The sequence below is a fragment of the Cnephaeus nilssonii genome (genome assembly GCF_951640355.1).
Source record: "Cnephaeus nilssonii genome assembly, chromosome: 18".
NCBI lineage: Eukaryota > Metazoa > Chordata > Mammalia > Chiroptera > Vespertilionidae > Cnephaeus > Cnephaeus nilssonii.
In genome coordinates, this window is record NC_137089.1 from 11,879,971 (window position 1) to 11,901,285 (window position 21,315).

General features: G+C 51.1%; 1 protein-coding gene across 2 annotated transcripts; it reads left to right on the top strand.

Annotated features, from left to right (window-relative positions):
* The first annotated feature begins 6,747 nt into the window (after positions 1-6,747).
* Positions 6,748-14,107, top strand: OSR2 (odd-skipped related transciption factor 2). Of its 2 annotated transcripts, none has more exons than XM_079796580.1 (4): positions 6,748-7,109; positions 11,082-11,849; positions 12,912-13,011; positions 13,790-14,107. In XM_079796580.1, exons 2-4 carry the CDS (start codon positions 11,194-11,196, stop codon positions 13,970-13,972), a joined length of 939 nt encoding a protein of 312 aa, XP_079652706.1. In that variant the 5' UTR covers positions 6,748-7,109; positions 11,082-11,193; the 3' UTR covers positions 13,973-14,107. The 2 variants fall into 2 exon arrangements, with proteins under 2 accessions (XP_079652706.1, XP_079652707.1); XM_079796581.1 differs by having other exon boundaries at positions 13,872-13,952.
* The last annotated feature ends 7,208 nt before the right edge of the window (positions 14,108-21,315 follow it).

The following is a 21,315-nucleotide window of genomic DNA, read 5'->3' on the forward strand; positions in this document are numbered from 1 at the left end:
AGTGGCTTCCCGGCACTGGCTCACTAAAGTGAAACCTTTTTCTCTGAGTCCGAAACTAGACTAGAAGTTTCTAGTTGACTGGATTTTTGAGAGACTCCCCACTGCCTGGGAGGCAAAGGTGCCTCTACCATTCTCACTGCCCTCAACCCAAAAATCTCAGAGGTTCCGGAACCTTAAGGTCCAGGGGAGGCAGCTCTTCCCAAGGCTGAGGACCTACTACGTTCAGGTCAACGCTCTGGAGAGAAAGTGCAAAGTGAAAGCGTAAGGGAGATAGATTTGGCATAAGAAAACTAGGGAGTATGCATTTCAACCGGATTTTTATATACCCTGGGAGGGGTAGAAATAAACTATTCTTTTATTCCCAAGCAACAGGGAAGGGTATTTGGCCGAATCTTTTTTTAAATATATATTTTATTGATTTTTTTACAGAGAGGAAGGGAGAGGGATAGAGAGTTAGAAACATCGATGAGAGAGAAACATTGATCAGCCGCCTCCTGCACACCCTCTACTGGGGATGTGCCCGCAACCAAGGTACATGCCCCTGACTGGAATCAAACCTGGGACCCTTCAGTCCGCAGGCCGATGCTCTATCCACTGAGCCAAACCGGTCAGGCTGCTGGCTGAATCTTAAAGTGACAAACATGCTGGTCGAGGACCACGACCTCAACACCTGGGGAAACCTAACCCCCGGAAGCTGGGCAGTTCTGGGCAGCAGGACGCAAGACGGGAGCCGTTGGGGGCTTTGCCCCACAGAGTGGGTGAGCAGAACGGGCTTGTCCGTTTCTGCTGTCCTGAGAGTGTCCTGTGCAGCTTGGCTTCAGGAAAATCCAACTGCACACGGACTTTGAGCCTCGGTCCAAACATGTTCTGGAGATTGTGACACTCCCTCACACACACACACACACACACACACACACACACACACACACACACACCCCGCCCCAGCCACGCACTCTGACCTAGTGCAGGGAGGGCGGGGGAGGGTGTGGGAAGCCTGTGTCAAGGCGAGTGGAGAAGTGTATGCGGCAGACACACCGAGTCCCTAGCATGCGATGCCAATAGAAAGAGAATAACATCAGCCCGGAGGAGAAGACAGCCAAGAGTCCCAGAAGGTCAGGAACTGTAAGATGCGGTGCGGTGCTTCTGTTGGGTCCTCTCGGGGCATTTCCTGAAATCAGATCAAATCTAGTATTCCATGAGAATAATACACACACACAAAAAAATGGCCATGAAAGGGGAAGGCACCCTTCCACTGCTTTCTCACCCTGCTCTTCCCCTCACATCCGGGACCCCACTCCTTGAAGAGAGGATCCCGCCTGGTTCACCCGGGGATGCTCAGGACTGGGGAGATGCCTGGAAGTCAGATGAATGAGAGAGAGTGATGCAGCGCGAATGAATGAATGAATGAATGAGCTGTCCTCGGCCACAAGCTTTTGAGTGCCTTCCCTGGTGGGAAAGGGAAGGAGTGAGGAAGAGAGCCACGGAACAGGTCAATCGGACAGGCTCGCATCTGTCCACATGTGTCCGTTTGACCGGGTCAGTGGTCCTCAGAATCACCTGGGGGGCTCGTGCCAACGCGTCGCTGGGGCCCGGCTCCCAGAGGTTCGAGCTAAAGAATCTGCATTTCTAAGAAGTTCCAGGGGAGAGATCAACCAAAGGACTTGTGTGCATGCCTATGAGCCTAACCAGTGGTCACGGACAACAGGGGGGTGGGGGCATCCGTGGGGAGGAGTGTGGGATGGGAATGGGGAGGGGGGATGAGGACAAATATGTGATACCTTAATCAATAAAGAAATTTAAAAAAAGAAGTTCCAGACGTCGCTGCAGCTACTGAACCCCATTTGAAGAAGCGCGGCTCTGGACCGATCCCAGCGTCCCCGAGAAACGACCTCTGCGCCTTGAGAATTGGAACCTCCACGGCAATTCAAGGCCCAGTTTTTAAAAAAACAACAAAAACAGCAACAGCAAACCTGGCCGCTGAGGACAGAGAACCGAGCTGCTCAGCTCCAGCTCGCTCAGAGTGCGAGAGCTCCTTGGAAATCAAGGTTTTCGTTTGAATTTTCCCGACCTTTAAGCGTCGGCAAGTCCATCTTTCGAGCGTCAGCCTCAGAAACACAGGTTAGCAGGCTCTGCCCTCGTCTTCCCCGAGGACGATCCTTCCACGCGGACCAGGGGAGGCTGCCCCGAGAGGCCCCCGACCGCAGAGGCGCCGGGTCTGGCCCTGGGCCGCCGATTTCTCCTGGAAACCCGGCCTTCCCTGTCCGGGCGCCAACCGGCTCCGTTAGCAAAGCACCTGGCATGGGATTCGAAGCTGCCCTTGGAGGCGGGAGCCTGGGCGCTGACCCGGCTCTCTCTGGAGAGGCAAACTGGAGACCCGCTTTCCTAGGGGCCCCGCAGGCGAAGGGGCGCCCTGCCCCGTGCGTCCTGGTTGCCCGCGCCCCCACCGCCCCGCAGGCTGCGCGGCCTCGGGGCTGCGGTCCCGCCCGCAACCAGCACGTGGCAGAGCCAGCCTGCCGCCCCGGCCCCCGCCCCGGGCACCTCGCGACCGGCTGACCGGGCGCTGGCGGCCTCGAGTCGGCTCTGGGCCTTGCTCCTGGGGGGGGGGGCCGACCCCTCACCCAGAAAAGCCAGACCCAGACCGGCCCCGGGCTCGCGGGAGGGTCTGCCCCCGGTTTGCCCACCCCGCTCCGAGCTCTCTAGCGGACTCTCGGACCCGGTCTCCGGCCTCCCCGGGCAGCTCCCCCTTCCGGGTGACTCGGCGCCCCGCAAGCTGGGAGCTGAAAGGGCACCCGCCTCGGTCTCCAGCGGGATGTGGAGCTGAGCGAGGGGCGCAGGCACAGCGAGCGCCCTTGGGCCCAGCACCCCGCATCACCCTCTCCCGGCCCCGGGGCAGAGACCCCCGGCGAGGCCGGCCTCCCGCAGGCTGTCCGTTGGCCTTGGCCCGACCCAGGAGGAGGCTGGGCCCCGGGCTTGGACGGCTGGAGGCGGCGGGTGGTCCCCGCGACGGCGCGCTTCCCGACGCACACACAGAGCTTCAAATGCTGGGGTGGGAGGAGGGGTACGGCGTGGAGAGGGGGGCAATCCTTTCCGAACGCGGCCCCCTGGGGAACCCGTGTTCCGAGGCCGTGGAAAAACCCGCCGGGAGAGGAGTCCCTGGGGCCACCCCGTGGAGCGCTCAGCAAGGCCCAGCGGCCCTGACAGCAGGCCCGGGCCCTCTCCCCACGCCCCTGCCGCTCACACCGCTCTTCCTCCGGAGCCTAAGGGCCCGGGTGGAGGCGGAAGGATTCCAGCGGCCGGAGGGGTCGCTGGCTGCCCCGCACTCGCCCCCCGGGAGCCAGCCAGCCGCCCGAGTGACCGCCCGCGGCCCGCGCCGCGCAGTGCGCGGACCTCGCCTCCAGGGGGCGCTGCGGGTCTTCTCGCGGCGGCTGAGCTCCCGCGGCGGCTGCGCTTTCCCCCTCCCATCCGCGTTGCAAAGCGCCGACTCGAACTTAACTTTTTTTAAAAAGATAAAAGTTCTTCGTTTTGGGACCCCCCTCCGTCCGCACCCACAGTCCTGAACCCAAAGCCCGCTGTCCTTCGCGGGCCTCCTCACTACGCCGAGGCTGAAGTGCACGCTGGGCCCCCCCCCCCAACTCCTCCGGGCCCGGGCGCAAGGCAGCCAACAGTGCGGGAAGTTCAAATGCAGAAGGTCCCCGCCCTGCAGAGGCTGGGGGAGGCCGGGGACAAGGGTGGCGAGTCCTCGGAGGTCACGGCAGCTGGGATCCCTTTGGGAAGAATGGGGTTCCCATCATGTGTGTCCTAAAGGTTTTAGGACGTCCGCAGCTCGCGGTCGGAGTGGGAAGGCTTGGAGTCTGCCCGACACCTGCTCGCTGCTGCGCTGGCAGAGCCTCCTGGGTGGGCCGGGGGGGAAGGGGCCTGCGCTCCGGCCCCCTCCTCCTCCACCTCCTCCGCGCTTCCTCTCGCCGGCCTTCCTCCCGTCCTCCGGGGGCGTACACTTTCGGCGATCCGGCTGGGGCAGCAACCACTAGCGCGCCCCTCGTCAGTCCGTTTGCCATTTCCCTGGAAGCGTCCTTGGTGTCCAAAGCCTAGAGCCGCAAGTGCAACCGGAGAGGGAGTCGGCGCGAATGTCAGAGTGAACCGGCCGCGCAGCCCCGCGGGGCGCAGGGGGAATGAATGGGACGGCTGCGCCGAGCCGCAGCCCCCGAGCGCAGCTGGGCCGCTGGAGGCTCCGGGACTTCCCGCTCCTCACACCCGGACCCCACAGCTCGCTGGGCCCCGGTGGCCGATTTTCCGCGCCAGGAGGTGTCGCCCGGAGAGTCCGGCAAGTGAGGCTGTTCCTGGGTGGGCCCCCACCATGTGTGCGCCCCAGAGGCCGCTGTGCACCGTCGGGCTCGCCGGGCTGAGCGTGGAGACACTCCGGGGCGGGCTGCGGGTGGGCGCGGAGGGGACTCGCGGGAGGGAGCCTTGCGCGCTGGGCTGCCCCGGGCTCAGCCTCGGGCTCGAGCTCGACCTGGGTCGCGCACCTGCCGACGGAGTGGGCCGGGCCTGGGAGCCTGGCGGGAACACGCCGCTTCCCGCAAAGCCCGGAACTCGCCGACTCCTCCCTACCTTCCCAGCGACGGCAGCGCTCGGGGCCAGCGGGGCCCAGGCTCCATTGGGGAACGTCGGAGGCGCGGGTGGGCGAGGGAAACGCATTTATGGCAAAGCCTCGGCTCAGGAGGTTTGCAGAAAGAGGGCGCAGCTCATGGGTGGTTGTAAATTCTGGCTACTTTGCGGGGGAAAAGCAGGCGGTTTCGCACCACACACACACACACACACACACACACACACACACACACACACTTAGGAAGGTGTGAAGTCCGCCGCTGGGGACTTGCCACCACTTTAGTGAAAAGGAAATGCAACGCGTAGGAACACTCTTCAGGTCACCACCCCTGGCGTGCGTGTCCTGGGGGTCTGAAAGAAGAGAAAGTTCCCTCCAACTCCTCCAAATTGAGAAAAGCTGCGGAAAGAATGAGGCGGTTAGAGAGAGGGGACCACAGGCATCCCGGTAGCTGGAGCTCAGGACGGAGTACTAAAATGAAAGCACCCCTATAGAAGCCACCAGGGAAGACGTGTTTTGTTTTTTGTTTTTAAATCCTGAGCTCTTAGACGTTCCACTACTTCCATGCTGTTTGTCAATTCTCCTTCGAAGCAGTTCAATACTGAAGGATATTAAACACTCAGGTCTGCCTACCGAGCTCACTTTTTAACCTTGGCGAATTTGAAATTGGAAAGGGGGGGAAAAAAAGATCTGCTCTCCCTGAATTAGGTTTTACCCCAAAGGAACGAAAAATTCTATCCACCTCGGCATAAAAAAATAGAATTTTATCTTAATAAACTAACATCTCGGAGCTTCTGCCTACCCCCCCCCCCCTTCTCCCCAATCACCACTTCACCTTTTGACAGTGTTTCATCTTATATTTGTCCACTTCCTTGCACGATTGAGATTATTTCAATTGCTCTCTGAGGTGGCACATCCAAAACCACTTTTTTGGCGGAACAATTGAATTGTACAGCCTGTTGGCTGTAAGATCTGTGCCCCCCCCCCAATCGAGGACTTGCCAGGGGGGCTAAGGCACACCCCCTCCCCGGCAAAGGGCTGGGAAGAAGGGCCCTTTGCTCAGGGGTGCTCAGCCAGATCTCCTCTGGAAAGAGGCTGTTTCAAACGAGTGTGTGTCACTCACTCGGTCGCCCCACTTCCTGGGAGTTCAAGTGCGTTCTGCAGTTCCTCTCTCCCGGGACCACACCTTTAGAAGAACCTGAAAAATGCATCACTACACTTCAAATTCGATTCAGTTTCCTGGCGACTAAACAATGAGCTCTACTTCATTTTATTTTTTATTTTTTATTTTGGCTGGGAATGAAGATGTACACGTTTTGAGACGCTAAAATAGTATTTTCCTAAATTTTGTCAATGATTGCTCCTCACCCAATTCCAGACGGATTCTTTATTTACCAATGCGTTGCAGAAGCCCACGTCTTTAAGTCGCTTACCTGCATAGGAAACGTACACTGGCTGATGAAAGCTCAAACATTGGAAGACAAGTCTCCCGGGATATCCCACACTATGCCTTTCCAGTCATTAAGAAATTAGCCATTCTCACCTCAAAAGCAAACTGTTTAGACAACAGATGAAAGCAGACAACACCCAGAGTCAAAATTGACCCAAGAATACGTACAACACTGTGTTTTAAATTGGGGGAAGGGTGCTAGATGCTGAAGAATGCAATCTAGAACTGGTTGGTTTTACCCTACGAAGAAGATGGTTTCGCTAACCGTGCTAGGATGTGGACGTGAACTCGGCGAGAGTTCCCAGTAAAACGACAACATGTCCTTTAGTTCCTCCGTGGGGTCTTCCCGGGGCAGAAGACCCGTGGCTGGGTTCCTAACACTGTAAGGAAAAGCGGCACCGAGAAGGAGAGGGGTGGGCGTTGTGTTTGCGTGTCGGTTTTGAACTGAGTCACCTTCGGCTCCCACTGGGAAACCTCCGGCGAACCTGTGCCTTTAAGACTCAGTTGCTATCCAAACACAAGTAAACAGAGTGGACCATTCGCGGGCGCCGGGCGCGGGGGCGGAGCCTGGGAGCGGTGGGCCCCGCGCGGCGGCGGGGCGCCCGCCCGGAGGGGAGGCGGGGCCGCTACTAAAGCCCCGGACTCGCGGCCGCGAACAGCCTAGGGAGGGACGCGGGCGGGGACGGAGCTCGGCGCGCTCGCTGCCGGAGGGTGATGGCCCTGCGAGGGGGCAGACTCCGACTCCATCCGGAGTCCGCCGGAGGCTCGCGGAGGCGCCGGGTTCCGGGCGAGCGCTGAGCGCCGGCTCCGAGCACCGCGGGTCTTTTTACGCATTCCACGTCCACGGACTCCGACGAAGGCGAGGATCCACTCTCGTGTGTGTGTGTGTGTGTGTTTTTGTGGCTCGTCATGCTCCAGAGAATGTCCGCGGCTGCCGGGACCCCGTGCGGAAAGAGAAGTTTGCCCGGCGTGGACCCAATGACCTTCCCAAGCTGCGCGCCTCGCTGCCCGGAGCGGGTCTGAGCGGCGCGGCCCCGGCGGACCTTTCCGCGGGAGGTGAGTGTCCGCTCGGGGAAGGGGCTGCAGGCTCCCCGAGAAAGGAAGGGTGCGGGGCGTGCAGGGGGCGCTGATTCTCCGCCCGGCGGTCCACACGCTCAGAAATTGCGAGAAGAGATCCTATGGATGATCATATGGATGCAATCCTGGGCATTGTTTCTCACTTGTCTGATCCCAGGCATGTCATTCCCAGCTAACACCCATGGACACACACTTTTATGTGCTGTTTTTAGTTTTGCTTGGCAACATTTGATCGAAGCATTCATCAAGTCTTCTTATAAAAGCTGATCAGCATGCCCTGAGGGAAAACCCCGTCGCCCCTGGGTGCCACAGGGTCCCACATCCAGCCGTCCCAGGGCAGCCGCGGCGCGGCGCGGACGGGCCAGGACGCACAGCGCCTGTCTAGCTCCCCCGTTTCCAAAGGGAAGTCACAGTTCAGTCCTAGGTAATTCTCCGACCTTGTGTTGTTGGCCTTTTGATTATCCTCCTCCTCCCCTCCAATTCTGGAGGAGGGGGGCGGAAGGCAAATTCCCCTCGGGTCTGAAACGCTGGGATTCTCAAGAAATAGCAGAAGAAGGAGTTGTAGAAAGAAGGAGGGAGAAAAGGGTGTTTGTGGAGGGAGCGCTGGGTCTGTCTGCCTACCTGTTAGCAGAGAACAAAAGAGGGCTGGCGTTTCCGGAGCGAAACGCCTCAGACAGCTAGTTTCTCTGCTACACAAACTGCAATCCTGAGCAGAACGAGAAAATTACTCACGCAGGGGGAGCGAGGGAGCAGAGAGAAACAGAACCCTGATGCGGAAGGCATCTTAATTTAATTAACTCCTTGGGAAGGCAGAGGCGCTGCACAGGGGCAGGAACTTCGCTGGTTTTGTTTTTTTTTTGTGTTTTTTTTTTTCTTCTCAGTTCACCTGATCCAGTCTGGCCATTTTTAGTCTGGCCACTTTTTCAAAATGACCTCCTTAGATCCACTTGGACTGTAGCTTCTCTGATTTATGTAAAAATTCCTTTGTGGCTTTTGGGCTGAAATTCAGCGAGCCCATGGATCTATCAGTCCGTTCCCTCAGACACCCGCGCACAGGTTTGAGCAGATGACCCCTGACTGTATGTTATTTTCAGATAATTCAGTGTAACTACACTGTTACCTGAAAGCGAGACTCCTTGTCCAGTGACCACGTACCCCTGTCTTCGCCGACGCTTTGAGGGCTTCGCGGAACTGAAATTAGTATGTACACATCGCACTTGTTGACAGCCAGTGGGCTAAATTTTTCAAAACTTCTGTAAGTGCCTGGAAATTCCTGCGAAGAAGAGTGGTGAAAGAGACCCAGCCCCAGCCCCACTGAAATCCTTCTGTATTTTCATTGGTTTAAATTTCTCTCCTTGCAAAATTAAAAGTAACCGATGGTCCCCAAGGGCCTGGTGGAGAAATGACAGGAACGGTAACTGTTACTGCCCGAGACAGCGCATGGGAGCTCCATGCTCAACTCCAGACAAAACGAAAGTACCGCAGATCTCTGTAGATCGACTTAAAATATTTTTTTTGACATATATTTCCAGCAACTCGGCGGGAGAGTGGAAATCTGAACTCCCTAATGACTGACGACAAAAATGTTAGGTGGATATTTAGCGTTGTTCTCTGCGGAGAAGGCGTTCAGAAGTCACCAGTGAGTCTGCTCCTCTGTGGAGAAACCATTTGTCCTGCAGGTTACCAGGAACACAGACTAGGAACTAGCACTTGTGTACCCCCATGAAGCTGAATGACAATGCAATCTTTAATTTTTGTGTTCCGAACCATCGGGGGGAGGGAAAAGGGAAGGAAGATGGCATTGAACTTCCTGCTGGCAGAATTCACATGTAACCTTTATGGCAGAGTTCACTTCGTGTATTTGGAATCGAAACCACAAGTTGTGGTAGTCCTTCAACTGGCAACACACACACACTCCCACACACATACACACACACACACACATACACACACACACAGAGAGAGAACATGGTGGGAGCTGTGCTTGCCTCCTGCATTTATTTCTAAGAAATCTGGGAATACACCCAAATAATAATTTTGGTTTCCTCTCTATCGGGGAGGCTGCTTTTTAACACTAGAGGAAAATACTATTTTGAATCTCTTCTTGGCGCTCATTATGCAAGGAGGAGGAAATAAAGGTGCAGTTCATTTTCATGGAAGAGGAAATAATCAGATAGGTTACCAGGGATGTGAGTAGAAACCTTTTTCTAATCCCCCCTAGGAGAGGGCTTGAGGGGTTGCCACTGAACAAAAATGAATCGTGATTTGCGGTGGGAAAGTTTATTCCGAGAGGAGGTTTACGGTTTCGGTTGAATGGTCTGACTGAGACCCTCTGACTGTTCCACACCTCTCATTAACTCCAGGCCTGAACTCCCAGACCGCATACCACCAGGCAGAAGCGGTTCATTAATAAATCCCTGTCTCCGAGCCTCTCCAAGCAGAGGAGGAGGGAGAGAAGGTGTGGGCCTCGCGGAGGCAGCCAGACCCTGCCTTGCCAGAGCGCTATGTCAGGGGCGCAGCCCCCTACGTCTGCCCTCAGAGCCACTGGCAGCACCACGCGCGGGGGAAGAAATGGGTGGGTGGAGAGGGAAGGCTAAACAACCTCTCCCACCTTCCCGCTGGTTTCCACAGCCAGGCGTACAGGGTGGTGGCCCGGCCGGGCCGCCCGCTCCTCTCCCGGGGACAGCTTGGAGCCTTTGAGTCCCGCACCTGGAGAGCCGCCCTCGGGGACGAGGTGCGGTTCCGAGGAGCTGGCAGAAGCCGGTGCTGCGAAGGGGTTGGCCGTGGGAGACTGTGGGCCCGCCCTGAGGGCACGCGAGGTGCTTCTGGGGACCTGGAGCGGAAAGCAGACCTCCGTGTTGCCATTGGGGGCGCAGGGAGAGAGCAGAGCGTGCGCGCCCCGCCTGGGCCCAGGCCGCAGACCTCGGCCCCGCGTCCAGGTGGCGGGAGCACCGAGCAAGCGCCTCCAGGAGGAGAAACAAGCTCCCTCCAGGCCGCCAGGACCTCCCTGTACCCGCCGCTGCGGCTCCCCAGCTGCTCCCTCCTCTCCCCTCCCCAGGGAGCCCTCTCTCCACCCTTCACTCCCGAGGTCTCCTCGGGGTAGGAGCCCCGATACCAGGTCGGGCAGCCGCTGGAGCCGCCCTGGAGCTGGGCGCTCCACCCGGGAGAAGGGTTTCGGGCCTCGGGGACGTTCTCCGCCCACCCCCAACCTCTCCCCGGGAGCCGAGCCATCTGGAAGGGATCTTGGTGGGGGGTGGGAGTGGAAGGCCCCTGGGAAGGAGGCGGCGATTCCTGGTGGAACCCGGCCCCGGGGGTGTCACTTTTCTTTCCTGCGGCCCGTCACCGCTGATGAATGGGACTGAGGCCGAGGAAGGAAAAAGAAAACCTCCGAGGTCAGCGCGGGGCAAATCGGGCCTCACCGAGTGCTCGGGGGCCCGTGAGCACGAAGCACCCCCGGCTGCGCTCCCGGCACCCGGGCCCCTGGGCCCGCGTAAGTGCGGGGCGCACCAGTGAGCGGGGCTGAGCAGAGTGGGAGCCGCAGCCCGTCCTTCTCCGGTAGCTCCCAGGAGACTGGGGGCTCAGCCGGGGCCTGCGTGGTGTTGGCATCGAGGGGTGTCGGGGTTGACTGAGCTTCGCTAGACAGGGTGAGGTGGGCGGGCTGGACCGGGCGCTGCCTCTGCTGGAGCGCCCCTGCCCCCTTTTCCTTCTCCCGGGTCTCCGGCTCCATCCCTGCAGGGGCCCGGCCTCCCCGAGGGTACCCAGCTCACAGGGGACCTTTCCTGGCCCGCCGGACGCCCTGGCCAGGCGCGAGGGCGCGGGAGGAGGGTGGGGAGGAGGACTTAGAAGGAAGGTGTGGTAACTGGCGCCTGCGCCAAAGTTCAGACCGAGCTGGTTTGGATAACAATCACGACTCTGCCTCTCTCTCTCTCTCTCTCTCCCTGTCATTTTTAGGGTGTCTCTGCTGTCGTCTCTCTGGGTTTGCACGGGAGCCCCACACCCACCCGCCTCTGCCTCCTGGAAGAAAGGGGCGGCTCCCTGCGCCCCCCCCCCGGAAGCCCGGAAAATGGGGAGCAAGGCCCTGCCGGCGCCCATCCCTCTCCACCCGTCGCTGCAGCTCACCAACTACTCCTTCCTGCAGGCCGTGAACACCTTCCCCGCCGCGGTGGACCACCTGCAGGGCCTGTACGGGCTCAGCGCCGTGCAGACCATGCACATGAACCACTGGACGCTGGGGTACCCCAACGTGCACGAGATCACCCGCTCCACCCTCACCGAGATGGCGGCGGCGCAGGGCCTCATGGACGCGCGCTTCCCCTTCCAGGCTCTGCCCTTCACCACCCACCTCTTCCACCCCAAGCAGGGAGCCATCGCCCACGTCCTCCCGGCCCTGCACAAGGACCGGCCCCGTTTTGACTTTGCCAACTTGGCCGTGGCGGCCACGCAAGAGGACCCCCCGAAGATGGGCGAGCTGGCCAAGCTGAGCCCGGGGCTGGGCAGCCCCATCTCGGGCCTCGGCAAATTGACTCCGGACCGAAAGCCCTCCCGGGGGAGGCTGCCCTCGAAAACGAAAAAGGAGTTTATCTGCAAGTTTTGCGGCAGACACTTTACCAAATCCTACAACTTGCTCATCCACGAGAGGACCCACACGGACGAGAGGCCGTACACGTGTGACATCTGCCACAAGGCCTTCCGGAGGCAAGACCACCTGCGGGATCACAGGTGAGACGGAGCAGGAGGTTGGCCGCGGGGGGTGCGGCGAATTCGTGCTAAACGCCGGAGCCTCAGAGACAATCCTTGTGTCCCGGAAAAGCCCCTCCGAACTAGAATGCATCCCCAAAGGCCCCAGCAACCCGCCAATAGTTACCTTGTTTCCTCACCGGCCATTGCTGCGTTCTAGTCTGGGATGCATGCGGGAGGTCCTTTTTCCAGGCTTTGGCAGCTAAGACCTTGGTGGGTTGGTTTTGGTGCTGTGATTGGCTTCTCAATTTCCTCCAGGTCGCCCTTGCGGTGGGGGGGCAGGTGTAAAGCCTAGGGACCCCCAAATCCCACAATGGCAGCCTGGAGACAATTTCTGGGATATCTCCTCCGGCCACCCCCAACTGGGTTCCCTCCCTTCCCTACCCCCACCCCCCACCCCAGCGTGCTCTCCAGAGCCTAACGCCAGGACCTTCCTTTTAAATTTATTTGCGGATCCCTGAATTTAGACAGAGTTACACCCCCTACCCCCTTACCCCGCCCCCAGGACCTTAAACTCTGCATTAACCAACGGCAATGGAAGAAATACTATAAACGTAAATGTTTTCATCCGGTAAAAACTTCCCAGGAGTGGGGTGGGGTGTCTCTCTTGGGACTCCACTCGCTGTTGGTTACCCAGGGTGGGACTTGAGTGCCGATTCCTCCGAGGCTGGTAGGGGATTCGCTAAAGTCAGTCCCCCTCCTCTCCCCCTTGCCTTACATCTCGGTTTGGCCCGTTTAAATCCCTGGCGAAATCGTCGAGGCCAAGAAGGACTTACTCGGCAGGGTTTCGAGCTCCAGAATACGCCAGAGAGGGCGACCAAGTGTAGATAAACCGACGTCCAGTGCATGTTTGGAAGAGTCTGTTAGTTGAGGTTAACCATAAACAGAATTATACAGGGGGGGGAAACAATACAACCTAAAAACATACATAAGGGGAATCCTGTTTCTTTTGTCCTTTGATGACGTTGAGTTCAGTCATTGTCAAAAGAATCTCCTCCCTATGGTGGGAAAGCCATTTCAATGAACCCTTATGTTGATTTTCAGGTATATTCATTCCAAAGAAAAGCCCTTCAAGTGTCAGGAGTGTGGGAAAGGATTTTGTCAGTCTAGAACTCTAGCCGTTCACAAAACTTTACACATGCAGGTAAGTGTATTTTCTTGTTAAAAAACAAAACACAGAAACAGTGACTGGTTCCGTTTTATCATGTTTGCTCGACAAAAGGTGTTCCGCGGCAGAGTCTTCCTCTTAAAAGACTCTATTTAGATTATTTTTCTAGGTGGGAAAAGCAAGACTTCGTTTTTTTAAATATACATAAGATTAATCCTATTTAACATAAAACAGTGTTATATTTTCTTAAAGAACAGGCCACTCTCTTTATTCTACATCCCAGGTTTAGAATTATTATTTATTTTTTCATCCGATCTGCCCTGCATGTAAGGCTTTTTCGTGTTTGGGAGGAAATAAAGGTAATTTTGATAATGGAGGCAGGGTGAAATCCCATCTGCTCTCTCTTTCCCAGGGGCCTCATAATTTGTAGTGTTCAGAACATTTGAGGAATAGTTTAATTTTCCAGCAAAGAGGAGACTTATTACCCGGGAGAATGTCGTTCCTTAAGAGAGGATTAGGGTTTTTTCCTTCCCCCTTTTCCTGCCCGTGACATGGTGATGAAATGTAAAGAGCTGGAAATCGCAAAGCCCACCGCGGTGGCCAGCGCTGTTATCGGTGTCATCGGCCCGGTGTGTGCCTGCGCTGTGTGTTAGTGACGGGAGGATTAGGAGCGGAGATTTGTTCCTGCCAGTGCCGCCTTTTGTTGCCGCGCGCGCGCGCGTGTGTGTTATGTGATACCAATAAGACGACTGTTGCGAAGGGTGCGGTGGTGGTGCGAAGGATTAATCCCTTTGCTTGCTTCACATCTGAACAGGAATCTCCACACAAATGCCCCACATGTGGAAGAACCTTTAATCAGAGAAGTAATCTGAAAACTCACCTTCTCACCCATACAGACATCAAGCCCTACAGCTGCGAGCAGTGCGGCAAAGTGTTCAGGCGAAACTGTGATCTGCGGCGGCACAGCCTGACTCACACCCCGCGGCAGGACTTCTAGAGAAGCCCAGGATCTGTCCCCCCCCCCCCCGCCGTGCCCCCACCCCCTGCTCCCCTCCCCAGACACCCCTCCACACCTCCCCCCCTGGGGATCCCACCCCCAACCCTTCACTGACCCCAGCTCTGCCCTTGCTGCAGCCGCACCTGCAGCTCCAGGGAGTTAACTCAGCTTCTGGAGGACTGAGAACTGTAGACAGCCACACACGTACATCCCTTCACACAGAGCATATGCGAGTTCCTTGTAGATAATGCACAGCTCATTTTAGAGCTCTGTACATAATGTCGTGGGTCTTGGTGTTGTTGTTTTGTCTGTCTTTGTATCTTGTTGGATGCACCTGGATATGGAAAATGGAAGCCAAATTTATCTTTAAAGACTGTATTTTCAAAATAAAACTTTTTCTTGTTTGTTTCAACTCTTCCTGCAAAGAGTCTTGCTCTTTAGCCTCTGTGTTTCCTCTGTGCTCTGCAAGAGTGGGCTGCCTCTACCATCGCCAGTGCTGAAGGGTATACATCCACCCCCCCCCCCCCCCAGCCCAGGCTTTAAAAACAAGGCCTGCACTTCTCTTACTGGAACGTCAGCTCTTCCCTTTTCATACTGGGGCATTTTGGAGTTGGACAACGGTGCTGTCCTTTTGTTTTTCAAAGGTATTAAAATGGACACCCTTGAGGTTTTAGTCCCCTTTGTTTATTCAAATCCCTTGGGTATTATTCCTTCAGAAAAAAAGCAACATCATTATTATTAATAAGCCGTGCGTCCAATGACTGCCCTACTTAAAAGCACAAGGTGGGAAGAAGCATAAGAAAAAAAAAAAGAAGGGAAAGGGAACTGCTCACCATTTCATTTCTTTCAAGTCCTTGACCTCGTGTCAAAGTTTATGATGGGCAACTTCTCTTGCCATTGGACTTTGAACACTGTGATTGAGCGCTAGAGACAGACTTTACCCTGCCTTCAGGGGAGAGCGGTCTAAGACCTACAGAACACTTGTCCTCCATCTTCTGAAGATGCAGGACAAGAGGAGAAAAAGAGAGGCCACTTAGCTGTGTTTGCACACAATACTTCTTTCCAAGGGTGGAGGACTCTTCTTCCAGAAGTTTCGGATTTCTCTGCAAAGCACACTGAGTTAGGTCACCAGCAGGGTGTCTGTCACTGGCTGGCCTTTTTGTCCCTGGGAAAAGTGCCAGGAGTACAGGTGACTCTGTGTATAGGACTCATGGCAAATCTGTAATCACCTTCTGAGGCATTGCAACTTCTCCCAAATGGCTTCTGGGGAACACGACACTAACACAATGACAACCCTGTGTAGGATTTGGGTGCAGGTAAACAGAGGTACTAGGCCGAGTCTGGAAGGAAATTCATTGAACTTAAAGGGGGAACATCAGAGGAACCTGTAACCCAGTGGCCCAGTAGGGCCTCACAAACTTGAATACTGAACAGCAGCGTGGATTAGGTATTTTCAGAGATTTTTCACATCTGTACATTTGTGTGGAATGGCATGTTTTATGTTCAGGGTGACACTAGGCAACATGTCCTAGGCTTGTACCTTACAATCCTCCAGAAGGGTAGGTAGGGATTTGAGGACTAGACTCAGAATTTCTCACCAGTGCCTTGTTCAATAGGACTTACAAGGACTTTTCAGAATTGTTCTGACTTGCTGCTTACTCTGTTCTCAGGGGGAGCTAGCTGGAAGTCACTTCTGCTTCTCCTGAGAGAGAACTCTTTTTAACAAAGTGTCCACTCACCAGCCCGTGTGTCTACTACTCGCACAAATGCATTTCCCAACATGGGATGGGCCTACAGGCTTCACTGGGGAGAGAGGACAAGGGTGGGTGCCTATGTGTGTGGCATGGAGAGGAATGAAACTGTTTGTTTTCTTTTGTTTGTATAGAATTAACTCAGTGACCTCCCCAGCCCCACTCTCTCCAGATCCTGCCCACCTTGGCACAGAAGATGCGAATACTTTTGGGCAGGGTTACACATTGACTGTCCCTAAAGCTTTCCTAACCCTGCAGGCTTTTTCCATATGGTCAGTTTCACTGCCCCACCCACCTCCTCTGACTACAAGCTTCAACAGTTCCATGGCACAGGCTCCAATCAAATTATCAAAGAATGACTCTTGCTCACTATCAAGCTCAGGCGTAGTCTTGAAGTCCCCGTCACAGGGATCTGGAGATAGGTATAACCAGAAAACTATTCCTCTTCGTTTGCTTTATTTTTTTAAAATATATTTTATTGATTTTTTACAGAGAGGAAGGGAGAGGGATAGAAAGTTAGAAACATCCATGAGAGAGAAACATCGATCAGCTGCCTCCCACACACCCCCTACTGGGGATGTGCCCGCAACCAAGGTACATGCCCTTGGCAGGAATCGAACCTGGGACCTTTCAGTCTACAGGCTGACGCTCTATCCACTGAGCCAAATTGGTTTCGGCTCGTTTGCTTTAGTTGAAAAAAATGGGAATCAGAAGTGAATGAGGAAAATCAGAGAAGAAAGTGGAGAAAGCAGTTCCCCTTTCAATATATACATTATTTCACAGTTTAAGGCTAATTTATTTACAACTTATTTATGCAGTCATTAATTTAACGAATGCTTCTTATGTACTTTCCATTTGCCAAGCCCTGTGCTTGGTTCCAATGATTTTCAAGATCAGTTTCTGCCTCTCCATATCCAGTGGGACATTTTAAGAATAATTTAAAAATCTGTAATAGGACTTAGTTTCATACCTACCCTCAATCTACACGCTTCAGGATCTCAGGTGAACTTTAACACAGTGGGTTCCTCTTCAAATTCTGCGTGTTGTTTCTTCTTTAGAATGTCCAAGTGTGCAGGAAGTGAATCTTACATGAGACAAACTTCTGAGACATCACAGAGAAAATGATACATCGTATCTTATGAAATTGGTCTGCTGCGCTTTTTTTTTTTTTTTTTTTGTGGTTTTAGGGGTGTTTTTTTTTTTGTGAGTTTTTTTTTGTTGTTTTTTTTTTTTTGCATAGAGAAGAGTCATTCTTTGAGTTTTAAGCTTAGCCTGTGTTCTCCTTACAACCTCTATCATAGTCAACTCATGAATCAATACCCCTGGCCAGAAACTAGAGTGAGATATGACAAGTCACAAGCACAGTGCTGAAGAACTTTATGAGCAGTGTACTGAGCTACGACTTTAATCTCATTTTACAGTCTATGTGCAGGGGGCTAGGGCGGGGGGAGGTTAAAAATAATTTCTAAATATGAATTTCGTTGTGAAATAATTGTTAACATAAAGTTACGAATGTGTGTTAAGTCCACTTACTGGTGCTAATATTTACATAGAGGTCATTGTAGCCTAGTGCTTTATAATTGTAGTAATTAAGATTACTATGTTGCCCAGGCACATCCTCTTTTACATTAGGAGGCCTTTCCAAAATTTGACTCTAGGACAACTAAATATTTAAAAAGTAAACAAATCTCAAATCTCAAATTATAAGTAGGCCCAAATACAACTAGTGATGAAATCAGAGGCAGTGAATGCTAGTTTCTTCTACTGTTCCTGTGTCAGGCGTTAGCATAGGCATTTAGACTTCTTCCCTTAGATCATGTTCAGTCAAGTACCCTTGCCCCAAATTTGATTCTGGAAGGGTCAGTCTACCCCTGGAAGACACTTGGGAAACTTTTAGTTCTTTAATATTGTCAACACGATAGACCAGATGCATTTGGATTAAACACAGTGTAGAAACTTACAGCAAATTTTAATATGGAAAGTATCACTATGGCACGATGGTTGCCTTTCTTATTACCAAAGTAGTTTTATTATTATTATAATAAAGACATTTTAAAAAATAAAGCCTTGTTAAAAAAATGTGAAGCCTTGCAATATATTGCAAACAGGAATGGTTTTGTATTTCGGAGGATTACTTGTGTTCATCTCTATGTGTGTGTTATATGGAGACTCTATTTCCCAATTTTTCCTTCTGAAATGTAACTTGCCACTGATAACCACCTCTGCTGACAGCAATGAGCAATAAAGGGAGTGGAGATTCAGAATGATTCAGCTTTGATGACCTGAGATATTTCATGTTTATTCCTGTTTCCTTTCTTTATTGCTTATTGGTCCTGCCCTTCTCCCTCCCCCCTTCACTACCTAACATAAATTACATGGTTATCTAAGCAAGTAACTTTTTTCTTGAAACTAATCAAGGCAAAAACGTATAGTGAAAAACTGTAATACAAATATACTACAAGAGGAAATTTTTAAGGCAAATTATAATGCTATCTCTCTTAGGATGCTTTCTACTGCAAGAAACAGAAAAACTGACTAAAAGTGGCTTAAACAATAGGGAATTTATTTTCTTCCATAAAAAGAAGTCTCAAGGGAGGGTTCAGGGATGTGTAATTAATTGGAGTGACAAGATCATCCAAAGCCCAGTTCTTCTTACTTTTCTCTTCTGTATCTTTTATGCGTAATTGCTCCCTTCATGGACACAAGATGGCTGCAAAAGCTCCAACCATCAGCTCTAGTACTGCATTCTCACACACGTTCCATAGGCAGAAAAAGGGGTTATCTCTTTCTTGTGTCACCTTTTGAGAACTAAGAATCTCCCCCATAAATCCAGCCTGTCTACTTGCCCTCACCTATTATTGGCCAGAATTAATTCACTTGCTTCTTCCTCAGCCAATCACTGACATGGAATTATACCATGATTGACTCAGACTAAAATTCACCTTTTATGCATGGAAATGGAGGCAGTCTTCCCAGGAGCCTTTGACTGCCTAAAAACACCTGAGTTCTGCAAGCAAGGGAGAAAGGAGAACTGATTGTTATTAATATTAAGCAGATGTGAAAAATGAGGATTCCATTAATGATCTTACGTTAGGAGATGCTTATATTACTACTAGAGGCCCAGTGCATGAAAATTGTGTACAGGTAGGGTCTCCAGGCCTGGCCAGCGATCAGGGCCAGTCAGGTTCCCCACCTCCCTGCCTCCCTGCCTCCATGCCTCCGGCTCCTCCTTCCCTCGTTCTCTCAGTGTCCCACCACCACAGCTGGTCGCCCTCTATGTTCTGCACCACCCCCTGGTGGTCAGCACACGTCATAGCAAGTAACCGAACTCCCGTTCTCCCGGTCGAACTCCCGAGGGGACACTTTGCATATTAGCCTTTTATATATATATAGGTAAAAGAAGGATACTCAATGGCATATACAATATTATCCAAACTAATTAAACAAATAAAACCTCTAAACAAAAAAAACTAAGCATAAACAAAGACTAGCAGAAAATATACCAAAATATTAATAGCAGCTATTCATGAGTAACAAAAAATTTCTTCTCCTTTTCTTATTTTCAACTCTTTCACAATGACCATGTGTTACTTTTACAAAGGAAAAAAAGTTAAAAACACACATTATTTTTAAAAACCTTAATTTCCTCAATATTTTTGGTTTTTCATCTTGCTTTATTGCCTCTGACCAGTCTTGTCTCTTTTCATGCACATCCACACATACTTCTTCTAAACCATCCCTTTAATTTAGTTACACCTTACTTTCTAGTTTCCTTTTCTTTCTTCATTGATTTCTATTCAAATCTCCTTTTCCTATCATTTCTCTTCTCTAGGTTTCTGTGTCCTGATTCTTTTCACTAAGTCTAGCTCATGTTTCTCCAGGTAAGATCATTAGAATTATCCAGGGTACTTATTTCTGAGTCCTCCTTAATCCAGTGGCTGAATGGGATTTCTGGTGATAAAAGACTCAGAACTCTGTGTTTTAAACAAACACTTCAGGTGGTTCTTATGTGTATTAGAGACTGAGAACTTTTGCATTAGCCTTTGACACCATCATTCCCTTTATCTTATCCATCAGTCATTTACTGTGTGCCTACCATAATAAACATAAAACAAATCTCAACCTACTTTTCTTTACTTATTTACCCACTGTCCTTGAAGTTGTCAAATCTCCTTCTGCCTTGGTTCTCACTACTCTTCCCTGTTCTCTCCATCTACTTTTTTTTTTTTTTTTTATCATTGCTGTCCTCAAATTCCATTTTTCCTTTTCACAATAATAAACATCTTTGGCTTTGATATTTTTTTGTTTTATTTGTTATCTTAGTCCACTCAATAATTTAAAGAGGCAGAAGAAGAAAGAGAATGTAATAATTGATTAATATGAGAAAATCACAGAGAGGTAAAAATAATTTTCTTTTCAATTTATAAATTAAAATATCAACACCAAATGACTTGTTACTTCAGCTTCTATATGAAGAACATTAATTTGCTATGAGTAATGCTTTATGTATTGAGTATGGGTTCGTGCTTATTTTAAGGTCAGAGCTAAGTGACATTTTTTATTATTATTTATATTATTATTACACAAAAATTTCAGAGCAGGAGGCCATTTTGTGATGGAAAGAGCCATGGACAAGAAGTCAGAAGGTGAATTTAATTTTATTTAAGCTCTAGAATTGTTTACAAATAAGACAGTTAACCCCTCTGGGACTGTTTTTCATCTGTAAAATGAGAATTTGCATTACATAATAAGTAAGGTCTTCTCTAGTTTGTAAGATTTGTGGTTCTCATTGAGGTAACTATTGTTGATAAAGGCTAGAAAATACCAAGAAATCATATCACTTCCCTCCCATAAAGAATTTTAACTCAGTAAAAATAAAGGTGGGTTTACAAATTAATCTCTATTTGCATACTATCATGTCATGTTTTCCTGAAACTGTAGATATTTTAGATTCTCTTTAGAAGAATATTAATTGAAAGTTGTGTTTTTAAACTGAAAAGTAATGTATTTCCTTATTATTTTTCAGATGATAACAATCATGCTGATTGTAAAAAATTCAAACAATATAAAACTGTATAAAGTAAAAGTCTTTTATTTTTCCCTTGCCCACTAATGATCCTCATAATTTTATTTCCCAGAGGTAGCCACTCTTAATATTTTGGGTATATCTTTCTAAACATTTTTCTGGGAATATGCAAATGTAGGTGTACACTTAGAAACATGCACACACAAATAGGATCATACTCTAATACTCCTTTGCATCTTGCTTCCCCCCTCCTTAACAATAAAACAATATAAATTGGGTCTATTGCTACTTTTTCATACCAGTATAAATAGATCTTCCCCTAAGGTAATGGGGGGAAAAAAACCTAAGAAATTTTAAGTCTGAGGATTCATTATTTTCATTAGAATTAAACATGAAGAAAAAATACATACATTGTAATTAATAGTAACATTGCGGTAACTAATAAATGAATTTAATGAAATAAAAATACTTGCAAAAGGTAAAATTTGGGCAGTTATCAAGTTGTTCTATTCATGTAATATTTTATTTTCTTGATCCACTCTTTTGTTTTGAAACAAACAGTTTAT